This window comes from Lactuca serriola, chromosome 3 (assembly GCF_051521515.1).
Source record: "Lactuca serriola cultivar US96UC23 chromosome 3, Lser_US96UC23_V15, whole genome shotgun sequence".
NCBI classification, from domain to species: domain Eukaryota; kingdom Viridiplantae; phylum Streptophyta; class Magnoliopsida; order Asterales; family Asteraceae; genus Lactuca; species Lactuca serriola.
The window spans coordinates 39,540,815-39,553,293 of NC_136410.1; the positions used below are offsets into that span (position 1 = coordinate 39,540,815).

The 12,479-nt window shown below is 33.8% G+C and overlaps 1 protein-coding gene across 1 annotated transcript; it reads left to right on the forward strand.

Annotated features, from left to right (window-relative positions):
• The first annotated feature begins 9,853 nt into the window (after positions 1-9,853).
• LOC145094358 (tobamovirus multiplication protein 3-like) lies at positions 9,854-12,179 on the forward strand. The gene is made up of 11 exons (XM_079032591.1): positions 9,854-10,145; positions 10,423-10,513; positions 10,604-10,656; positions 10,761-10,853; positions 10,937-11,008; positions 11,104-11,176; positions 11,258-11,303; positions 11,402-11,465; positions 11,571-11,624; positions 11,717-11,794; positions 11,883-12,179. Exons 1-11 carry the CDS (start codon positions 9,981-9,983, stop codon positions 11,973-11,975), a joined length of 882 nt encoding a protein of 293 aa, XP_078888717.1. The 5' UTR covers positions 9,854-9,980; the 3' UTR covers positions 11,976-12,179.
• The last annotated feature ends 300 nt before the right edge of the window (positions 12,180-12,479 follow it).

A 12,479-nucleotide genomic window follows, 5' to 3' on the forward strand; every position in this document is an offset into this window, starting at 1 on the left:
AGTGGCCAATTGTACTCGATGAGTCAAGGTCAATATGGATTGTTGACCTTGACTATAGACTTTGACTTTGACCAGGGTTGATCCTGGGGGTATTCTTGGGATTATGCTGAGTTATTTATTCATCGATTATGGGCAGTTGAGAAGGAACAACATGTGGGATACACTTGACTTCAGCTTATTAGTTCAACATTCGAGAGGTGAGTCTTTTCACCATACCAATGGGTCTAAGGCACAAAGGCCGACCCATTTTATGATAGTTTGTATACTTGCTGTGTAGAGGTGTGTGACATTGTTATGCATTGATATGTGGTATTGAGAGCTTTTACAGCTAATCGTAGAGATAGCCTTCAGAGCTAATGGTAGAGATAGCTTTATAGCTAACTGATATGTGTTATGTGGTAGAGGTAGCTTTTATATCTAGTTGATATGCATTATGTGGTAGAGGTAGCTTTATAGCTAATTGATATGCGTTATGTGGTAGAGGTAGCTTTATAGCTAGCATGTTATGTGGATTGTGTGTGGGGTATGCTCTGGGGAATTCACTAAGCTTCGTGCTTACATGTTTGTTTATGGTTTCAGGTACTTCAGATCCCAAGGGCAAGGGCAAGGCGTGATGACGCGGTGCACACTCTCTCATAGGCGTTTGATGGGACATTATGATATTTGGAACAAAATTTGTTTTGACTTATGTTTTGAAAACAATTATAACTGGGTTTCTTAATGTATGGAATTATGTTTGACTACTCTAAAAATGAAAATTTACTTTGAAAATTGGGTCGTTACATTAGGGTTTCTCAAACAGCGTCCAACTTGCCGAGTTCCTTTCACCGACTCGACGAGTTGGTCCTTAAAAAAGACGCGCCCCAAAAACTTCCAACACGTCGAGTTTATTGCATAAACTCGACGGGTTGGCCCCTAAAAAGGGAATTTATTTCCATAATTTAACCTTCTAGATTTCAGATGTTACAGTTCGACTCCTCTTGTAGGCTTTTTATTTTTATTTTTTTAACCAAAAAACTGATGCACAAAAGTTTACATTCGACGACATCCAACACCATATTATTACCCACAATACAAAAGCTTTATTAGTTATTTTTATTCTTTTTCTTTTGCATATTTTTATTATTAGTCATAGATTTCATTTATGTTCTATTTCAAAGCCTTATTTTCCACTATATATTTTGATAGGGAAAATGATATAAATGACCTACGAACTTTCTAGGGTTTATCCTTTGAGTCCCTAAAGTTTTTGTCGGACTTTATGAGTCCTTAAACTAGGATATGACATGCTATTTTAGTCCCTGTCAACCTGTAATAGCCGGTTCAGTGACCTTTTAGACCAAAAAAGCTAACATTGTGTCTTTATAAAGCCAAAAATAATAAGTTCAGGGATCAATATGAATTGAGTGTGAATCGACTTTAGAAGAAAATGAGAGTTTTTTTTTGTACGAATTGATCTCTGAACTTATTTTTTTAGCTTTATAGGGGCACAATTTAAGTTTTTTTTGGTATAAGAGGTCACTGAACCGGCTACTACAAGTTGACAGGAACTAAAAGAACATGTCATATTCTAGTTTAGGGACCCATAAAGTCTGACAAAAATTTTAGGAACTCAACGGATAAACCCTAAAAAGTTCGTAGGACATTTGTGTCATTTTTCCATTTTGATATTAAGGAGGCTTGTTTTTTCGTTGAACTTTTGATATTTTATTATGCATAAGTAAGAAATATTTTTGTTGCGTATTGAAAAATAAGTTTTATTGCACATGGATAGTTTTAATGATATGTCCTTTCAAGCTAAAGAGTTGAACTAAAAACATCATTTTTTTTTTACAAATATAATTTTAAAAGGAATATAATACTAATAAGGTCTTCATATTTAAATTACACAAAAGTTGAAGTTTTTTTAGAACTTGATTTGGTAGCTGTCGATAAATAATTTTTTGTTCAAAGTCCATGTGAAACATTTTTTAAAATATAACGCCCTCATTTTCTTAAATTTACCTAAAAAATATAAAAAATTTAATATATTAAAGATGTAAATTTATTCTGATTCAATACGTATATTTGTTTTTTACTGCACAAACAAGATACGAGTCTCTTTACAACTTTGTTAATTTTACCTCAAACAAGAAGACTATATAGTATTTTTTATATTCAGACATAAACACGTTTAAATATTTTCTTACCCCCACCTAAAAATATTTATGGATCCGTCCCATTGTAGAACCCCTAATCACTTAAGTTATACATGAAAGGGCATAAGTATTCCCCTTTGTTATAGCTTTTCTAGTTTCTATATAAAGAAAAACCTAAATGAAGCTAAAAATCAATCTTTTCTAAAACTCAAAAACCAAACCGTTTGTTTTTCACTACAATAGTACGCTCCAACTTTTTATTTTGGTTCCTCATCGGTTTTATGCACACCTTTACATTGTATTGGTTTTGATATATAGCTAACACGCCTAAATTCCAACTTGGTTTTTCACAATATAATTTATTATGTTAATAACGAGGGCCCTTTTTGTTTTTGTCCCGGGCCTAAAAAATGTATGGGACGGCCCTCATCATGATCATACTAAGTGGCTTGATACAATAAAATCACCAATAATATTCTAACCTAGGAGGAACAATAGAGAATTTGACCCATACATGAGTTCAAAACACGGCCGATCAGTGATCACACTCAATTGATGTTCAACAGTTTATAAACTCTCATGAATAAAATTGTGATTTGTAAGTTGCCAAACTCAAAGTAGCTTTAAAGATTGAGATGGTGACTAGATCATTTTGCTAGTTTTTACTTCCTTATTCGTAATAATTAGATAACTAAATGTTTAATCCATTTTCATTACACTATCATAATTTATTATAAACGATTAATTTCATATTTCATTGAGGATTTAGTCCCTGTGACAACGAAATTTAAGCCTAGAAAAAATAAATTTGGACCAAACCTAACAAAGTTATTGAAACTTGATGATGATTAAGTTTGTATTTCATTGAGGATTTAGTCCCTACGGCAACAAAATCTAAATCTTGAAAAAGAAATATTTCACTATGTTTAAAAGAAACATACTATGATGTTATGTTAGCCTTAAGAAAAAAGAAACAGTTATATATAGTTGAATCCTATTTTGATTTTTATATATTAAGTCAAAAAGAGATGATAACTTAATGTACTTAATATAGTGCGTCATGGGGTCTTATATGTTGGAGTTTCATTCTTTCCATAAATGCTTTTTTGATAGACAATCTTGAACTGCACATATTACCAACAAGTCAATATAGTGAAATTGGAACATGATGGCTTAATTACCAATTAGCATGATAATCAACAATAGAAAGACAAATTAAGAGAACACGTCATAAAAGGTGCCCAAATACATCAAATCCAGACCAATCAAGTCGCGAATGAGATTGGCATCCCAACATCATTGCCTCTATGACATCAACATTCAAAATAATGTTTGTACAAACTAAACCGTATTTCAATTCACCATACATCAAGTAGACAAATAAAGTTTGCTTGTTTTTGATATCCAGGACTTTAATACAACATTTTTAGGAGAATTTCCTGGGTAAAATCCTGCTTCGCCATGTTTAGGAGAATTTCCTTGGGGCCATTGAAGAATCTTTAGTGAAACTTGTTGGTGATTTGTTTCACTAATGTGATTTAAGTGTAATAGGATTACTTTTGTTGACCAAAAGTGATCTTGATAAATATTAAACAAGTAAGGAAGGTGTGGAGTGCACACTTGTTTAAGTTTATTCAAGATTAAAAGTAGAATGTCATTTAGGGCGAAACCCCTGAACGAACGGGGGTCCGGGGGCAGCACCCCTGGGAGCGGGGTCCAAGGGGCGGCAGCCCCTGGCGGGGTCTAAGGGGCAGAGCCCCTGGCTGGGATCGAGCTGACCTGGGTTATATTGCTGTATTGAAAATGCATCAGAAATCCAAATTTAGAATATTTGACCCGTTTTTGACTTGATATTAATTCTTATAGAAAACCCGGATTTATGACAGTTTGTTGATTGTTGCCAAACTGTTTTATAACAGTTTTCAGACAAAGAAGGTATTTAACTGATTTTGGTCTGTTTTTTCTGGTACTTACGAAAATTCATATACTCATTCTCTGTTCTTTTCTCTTCTGAGTCTTATCCAATCAAAGATTAGGGAGTACCACCCAATACTTTGATTTGATAGTGAAATCACAATTCTCAGAATTTCCAAGACTATTTTATCCCTATTATCTTACAAAACTCACAATGACTAGTGGGTTATCTATCTTCTCACAGGCAACAACAAGAGCATCAGCTAAACAGTCTCCCTTTACCCCCTTGATTAGCTCCTCAGCAAATGTTGATGGCAGTACAAATGCAAGACGAGAGCATCCCAAAAGATCAAGCAGATGATGACAGTAGTACTATTGTCCCGAGTTTACACAGATCATGGAAAGAAGAACAATTAATCTCAAAACCAAAACATCATACGACTTCTTTGATCTTGTGACCTATTCCAATAAATCATCATGGGAATTCAACATTTGCATAACCATTGAAACTAAAGAATGATGGATATCCTTCATGGTATCCAAACATGTAACACTGCCTTACATTTGAACTTGAACCCATGCACCATCCCTCATAACTAAGCCATTCGACACATGAAGACCGTGTCATGAAAATGCAACCATGAAAGCAAAATGACAAGATTAGAAGACGCTCAATAAGATATAAGAAGCAAGTAGGTGACATATAGTCATTGACTGTCAGCCAACCTGCAGAATCGGTTGTCTCTTTTAGTACATTGTGTAAACTTATAGCTAAGTCAACATTTCCCTTGGGATAAAATTCTCGCCACTTTGCACACAAACTGATAGCAGACGTCAAAGCCACTTTTGGCAATTGACACAGCCTTACTTAGTAAATAATCCTTCTATGGAAAAGGTTCCTCTGCACTTTGAAGAACCAGAGAGTTCATAAACACATGCCACAAGATTAGCAATGATGACTCCCTGTGAAGTTCACCCACATGGATCAGAAGTTCAGATTGAGTATCTAGTACTTTAAGCCTTGAAGCCTTTGCAGCTTCTTCAAAGTTACCCCATTCTATTTCCAGCGATATAAGTTCATCAAAACACCTCTTTTGAGTTAAGAACTTTCGCATCTTATCCTAAGAGTGAAAGGAACTAACGAATGTCATCATACTTTTCAAATCCCTTACATCATAATAGTAAAGAGCACCTTTTTGCAAAAACTCTATCTCAGCATACCCACATCCTCCCCAACACCATATTAGAGCTGTGCACACACCACAGTAGAGCGGAAGTTGAATCCTTTTTCCTTCATATATTGATATATATACAACTCTCCATTCATTTGAGAAAGAGGATGTTGTAAAAAAAAGTCATATAACAATACATCTTATAAAACATGGAATAAGTTAAATGCATTACAATGTTCAACTTTTGAGCTCAAACGAGAATTCTCATATAAAACTTAAAGCAATTAAAAGATAATTAGTGTTTTAATTACCTGAAACTCTAAGCCTTTGGACTCCATGATTGTTAGAACAAGTGCATATATTTTTCCCAACAATGTTGACTACCTTCTCTTTTAGATGTTCATCACGAACTAAAACAACTTGCTCAGCACCAAATCCAGTAAACTGCTGATAGCCAACCCCATTGCTTTGGAATATGGTTTTGATAGCATTATCATTTGTATCAGTTTCAAGCAAAATAGGAAGATCTCCATCGATTCGACTAGTTTCTGGGCTCAAAGCATCAACAAACAAGGGGAAAAAGTGGCAAAGAAGGTTGACAACACTTTTGAGCCGAATTCAAAACTCCAGTATGAGTGTGAAAATTCTCACTTAATTGGAAAACCTTGGAGAGTTTTCCCTTTTCATAACCCAAAAGAAACTTTCTAAAGAACAACCACCGTATATCTTCAAATCTGAATCCAATACCCTTTGCTATGGCCTGGGCTATATCTCCAGAAAAAGCATAACCTTCATGAACATTTCTACACAAGTACTTAAAAAGCATAATCTGCCTAATTGTAAGATCTTGAACTTCATCAATATATACATAATCCACAAAATCTCCATTATATCCTTCAAATTCAAGCCTTTGATGAAGATCATTCACTAAATCAGCCAAATCAAAATTCCCTTTTTCCATTTTTATCTTCTCATACTGCAGAAATATGGAATAGATGATTTCTCTCTTCTTTGCATCAAAAATTGAAGTTCTAGAATCACAAAGTGCAACATAATCTTCTCTAGAGAAGATTCCATTGGGAGCAACCTCGCTTGCAGTTAATCCACCCTTTATAACTGACATGATTTCAGTGTAAACTATGGAGGATTCAAGATTTGCTGTGAGCTTGTTGTTTAAGTGAGGCCAATACACTGAACAAAATCTCTCAAAAGTAACATCCTTTAGCCTAATACATTGTTCCAATACACTGAGTCTTGAGTTACTTGTTTTATTGCCACAAAGGAGCTGCCTAACACACGGGAATCTCTCAAGGTATGATGTACCAACTGTTCCATCAAGCATCTGCATCAGTAGGAATCTGTGGAATGTTATAATAAGTGGATATTTGTTGTGTGGGAGATGAATAAAATGATCTGGAATATCTTCAGACAGACAACATCACTTTATCAATATCATCAATACTCATGGAGTTGCATTGTGATGAGGAACTCCCACCACATGTCAATCTGAAAATATTAACAAGTCATCATCAGAAGTGCATTAATTACTTTTCAAGATTCTCAATTCCTTATGAAAGAATACACAACAAAATTATAACCCATCAACACAGATTGAAAGTTGATCGAAAGTGAATAACATTATATTCGAAAAAGGTGTATTTATTTTTATAAGGTTGCTACCATTCGCATCAACAAACCTTTTGAATTCCAACCCGTAGAAAGCTTTAGCAGCATTAGTTTCTTAGTCTCCCATGAGTCAATGTTTGAAAATGAGGTTATAAACTTGCTGCTAAAGAGAACCTAAAAAAAGAAATTAAGATGAATCCATGATGAACTAAATGCATGCAAAAATAGCACGAGATATTTGAAAGCCAAACTTCCATTTTTATGTAAAAAACTAGGAAATTTTTTTGTCAAGAGAATTTCAGATTCTAGCTACAACACGAAATATATGTAGATTATTATTTGATTAAAAACTGCATTCAGTAAATGCCTCAAAGATATTATTCCACATATGATCACACAATCCGTATGAATAGTTTAAAAAGTTTAAATGCGAAAACAAGAGACGACCTGTTTTTACCATTTTCTGATAAGTAACCCTAATTTGAGGAATTATCGATCCTTTGAATGTGAATGATATATTATAATATAAATTAGCACTAGAGAAACTTTGGTGCTTAGCACTTGAAGTAACAAGAAAGCCGATTTAATTACCTTCCATGTGGTACTTCGGAAGAGTGAAGTCTCCCCAATTAATAACTCATCAAGCTGATGAAGATCTTTCTTGACTTCGACTATGACCTTTGCGAGGTCCTTAATTGTGTTCATCTGCGTGAAAGAAACATTAACGAAGCCTTAGCATCCATAATTAAGGGTTCCCAGTAAGACCCTCCCTGCTTCAGGAGCTCTCTTTCGTCTCCTATATATAATCCATAGACACTGTCTGCAAAAGCATCAGCAAGCCAATATATCACTATAGTCCCAAAAGTCATCGAAAAAGGTAGAAAAATATATAAATATGCTCTCATTAGATCCCACACCTTTCCGATTTCAAATATCCATTAGTGTTCAGTCGACTACTCTCGAGCTCGTTGCATTCATCTCCATCATGATCAGTTCCCACTGTCGATATTATCGTAACATCTTTTGCACCCTGATAATCATGAACAAACCCAACTTTTACCTTTACAAGCTCATTGTTTTCGTTGTGCATTTCAACTTTCTGTTGGAGACATTGAACTTGAGCAGGGTATGGTGATAACACGGCAATGCTAATCTTATGCTTTGATGACGCACGTTCTGTTGTAATAAGATGGCACAAGTTCACAACTTGTTATTATAAGAAACTATGTTCTTTATCATGCCTTCTGAAATTTTTAGAAAATGGGATACATAGTTTTATACCTTTGCAGATTAACTGTAGTATCTGATAGATAACCGCAACCTCAACCATCATCTACAACCTCTTTTCTAGAATAAATGTCGATGAATGAAAATGGACCAAACATTGCACCAGGAATATAGCACTTTCGTCTAACATTCACTTTGTAAGTTGAAGATAATTCCATCTCTGCCCTCGCGAAACTGAAACAAACTTCTTTCTTAATGATTCAAATGTATCTCTCTCAATGTGACTTCGAATATTAATGATTAAGTGAACGTAGCCGAAGTAGATTAGATGGGGAGAAATTCAGAAGCTCATCGGTTGCTTTGCTCTATGAAACCATGCATCTGTTTCCCTTCCATCTTAAGAGATAAATGAACCGTTCTACGGTTTGAAATTTGCAATCATCTCCTATAAGGCCATGAGGTATGGTTTTGAGATTTTACGCGTTAAAGGGCTGCCACATCATCATCAACCTCTTTTCACCATTCATTCACTATAGGGTGGAAATGGTGTTCACTAGTGAACAACCAATGAGAATGCATTCAATTTGGAGGTAACCAATCAAAATTCTCGTAATTGTCTGTGACCCATCTCAATTCGCGTCACATTCACCATGGAGGGGGGCGGTGTTCACGCGTGAATACCCCCCTCCACGTCACCCTTTACGCGTAAAAACATCCTCCATACCCCATGACCTAATGTATTTAGACAGGTTTCAATCATATAGGCTTCAATAATTGCATGTTGGGAATGACAATTTTCTGAGTTATTAATTGCTTGTGGATTCTTGTGTTTATTTATTTATTTATTTATTTTTTATTTCAAAATTTTGAAGGAATGGTTGCTAAGTTGTTGGAGACTAATTAAGGTTTTAATCATGTTAATTAGCCATTGAACTCTCTCTCTCTCTCTCTCTCTCTCTCTCTCTCTCTCTCTCCATTTAACCATCTTAGTCCATGATTTTTTTTAATTCTTTCTTCTTCTCGGAAAGTTTAGATGCCACATTAGTGCCAAGTCGAGCCACATGGCAAGTGGCAATCAGAAACCGGTTGAAACCTACTCCAGTGGCTAAATGGTGACAAATTTGAAAGTTGAAGGTTAGTGGCCAAATGGTGATGTTTTTATAACTTCGATAGTCAATTTAGTTAATAGTTAAGCTTAAAACACATCATATTTTCCGCTAAAAGTTACAATATAATATTTGAAATTCAAATCATTTTTATTCATTTTTAACGTGCATGATATAAACTTAAAATCTATATAGAATAGAGAGAAACATTTCTATAATATATAATATATTTATAAAAATATAAAAGTTATAAAAAAACAATATATAATTAAACGGGTCATATTCGAATCATCTTCGAGTTGAAAGTCTTGACTCTAACCTAACCCGTTTAATTTTTAATATCGTGCCATGTCAACCCATTTTGCTTAAAAGTATCGAAATCTCTTACATAAACCCAATAATTTCGTGTTGGGTTTGTATCATGTTGTCGTGTCGTGTCATGTTTTGACAGGTTTACTTGTAAGTTGATAAATTATATATGCAAACAATTTATATGTTTTTTTACCAAGTATTTGCAACAATCTATTTTTTCATTAATACATGTCGGTGTGTTTTGAATTTTTATCTGTAACAATTTTTTTAAGCAAAAAAATAATAATAAATTAACTGAATTATGTCCGTTATATGCAATTTTTTTGAACGGCAGTTACTATATGCATTATCTGTTGAAGTCCGGTTCAATTTCGACTTCCAACGATAATTTAAAATTTTCCCCAATCTTTTGTTTCATCGTACAATTCACGTCGAGGAAGAAGACGATTTTCTCCTCCGATCACCATCTAATCGGATCTCCGGCAATGTATAGGGCCTTGGTAGGCCCGTCTGATTCTGTGGTGATTATGATGTTCACCATTAAAGACGCTTCTAAATGGTGGCATATATTAAACGACTCCCCTATTTGGCAAGATCGAATATTCTATCTTCTCGCTCTTCTCTATGGACTCGTGGCGGTTGTCGCAATGGTGATTTCTCCTTTTGATTTTGTTACAGTTTCCATGATTTGTTGAGTTTCATGTTTTTGTTTCTAGGGTTCGTTTTAGAGCGATAATTTTTTTTTGTTTTATTTATCTTACTAATTTGATTTTGGTATCGGTTAATTGAGAAGTTAAGTCGGTAAACTGTTAACTCGATTGCTTCATAACAGATTCCGATCTCTACATTTACACTTGTATGAATGATTAAAACTAGTAGTATGAAGAAGATCCCCCTATATATTTCATGATTTTGTGACATTTACAGATGCAATTGATTCGAATTCAGCAAAGAGTACCAGAGTATGGTTGGACAACCCAGAAAGTCTTCCATTTTCTCTGTTTCCTGGTTAACGCAGGTCTGTATAATGTATAAATCTACTTTTTTTCTCTTATGAATCTTGTGAATTCTGATAGTTTATAAACATATTACTATATATTGATTGCAGTTAGATGTTTGATTTTTACATTTCGTCGTGATATTCAACTCTTGAAACCAGAGGTTAGAAAGTTGTTTTAAGTTTTTCAATTATATGAACATGAATATGACCCCATTAATTAATTCAGATGATAATCATGTTAATAATGAAACTTTCATTTTGTCAGATTGTTCAACATATCTTGCTTGATGTCCCAAGCCTTGCGTTTTTCACCACCTTTGCTCTCTTGGTTTTATTCTGGGCAGAGATTTACTACCAGGTTCAGTTTAATTACTTAATTTCTCATATTTATTTATTTATAATCTTTTTTTACTCTTGGTTCTGATTGGTGAATCTTTGTAGGCACGTGCTGTATCAACTGATGGCCTTCGGCCAACTTTCTATACAGTCAATGGAATAATCTATGCTATTCAGGTTTAAGAAAAGAAGTTATTTTGCAATAAAATATGTATTAATTTTTTAATTACAGTTATAACCACTTAATCTAATATTCTGTTATCTCTTAATAGATATCTTTATGGGTAGTAATCTGGTATAAGCATGTCCCTTTTATGGTGATCCTCTCCAAGATGTTCTTTGCAGGTCCTGCATTCTTTATAATACATTTTAAAAAATGTTTTTTTAATTAAAATTTAAAAGTTGTCTCACTCATCTTTTTTCCAGGGGTGTGTTTGTTTGCTGCCTTGGGATTTCTGCTATATGGAGGAAGGTAATAGATTTTTGTTGGAGAATATATGATATTATTGTTTAGCATATACAGTGTATATATATAATAGGACTAATATATATCTTATTATATATATGCAGGCTATTTTTAATGTTGCAACGGTTTCCTGTGGAATCAAAAGGAAGGCGAAAAAAGTTGCAGGAGGCATATATTAATTAATTTATTAAACCGATTTTGAAATTCAAACCCTTTTAATTATCTATCTATTTTATGCAAGTAATGTAGTTTTGTTTTATTTTGTTGATGTAGGTTGGATATGTGACAAGTATCTGTTTTACATGCTTCCTCATAAGATGTGTCATGGTGAGTCCTCTTCTCTTCAAATTGGTAATTGTTAGTGATATTATTGAGCATTTATTTAATAAAATCTTTTATCTTTTTATTTTGATGGTTAGATGTGCTTTAATGCATTCAATAAGGCTGCAAACCTGGATTTAATGGAGCATCCTGTTCTTAATTTCATATACTACTCGGTAAACTTCTTTACTAGCTTTATATAGTTTGCTCCATATATATATTTAATGTTTTTCCAATTATGTACATATATATATTTTTGAACAGTTGGTGGAGATACTACCATCAGCTTTGGTTCTGTTTATTTTGAAGAAGTTGCCACCTAAAAGAGGGATAAATCAGTATCACAATATTCGCTAAGGAGAATAATATAGGAAATGCATGAAAATAGCAACATTTAACTGATGGAAAGAAAGGAGAAGGTGGTATATATGTCCATGGTGTCCAAAGATTTTGAAAGGGTTATGAAGTGGAAGTGGTCTCTGTGGTTAATTAGATGAATATGATAGTGATTTGTATTGATGGTTGTTTGACTCCAAAATGTTAATGAATGTGCATTTTTTTTGTTCGTGTCTTCGATACAAGTTTAGCCAACATATATAGTTCCATGCATCAAGTAAAGATCAAAGTATATGACACCAAGATTCTTGACAGAATGTTAAATCTTATTAATATAATTCATGGTAATATTGAGATTTGATCCTTGTGGACATAGAAGATGGGTAAAGATACCACTTAAAAAGTATGACCTTTTCAAGAAAATCAATCACCAAGAAACTATGAAAATCAGAAGCAACTAAATAATGAAATGCGAAGTCAAGAAGAAAAAAAAATATGTTGGAAAAGGTTAAGAGAACTAGAAAT

Bases quoted from the DNA above. Each gene is read 5' to 3' on its own strand.
- LOC145094358 (XM_079032591.1), top strand. From the start codon at position 9,981: ATGTATAGGGCCTTGGTAGGCCCGTCTGATTCTGTGGTGATTATGATG. The intron at 10,514-10,603 runs GTCTGTATAATG...TATTGATTGCAG, and splicing joins CTGTTTCCTGGTTAACGCAG to TTAGATGTTTGATTTTTACA. The intron at 11,466-11,570 runs GCATATATTAAT...TTGTTGATGTAG, and splicing joins GGCGAAAAAAGTTGCAGGAG to GTTGGATATGTGACAAGTAT.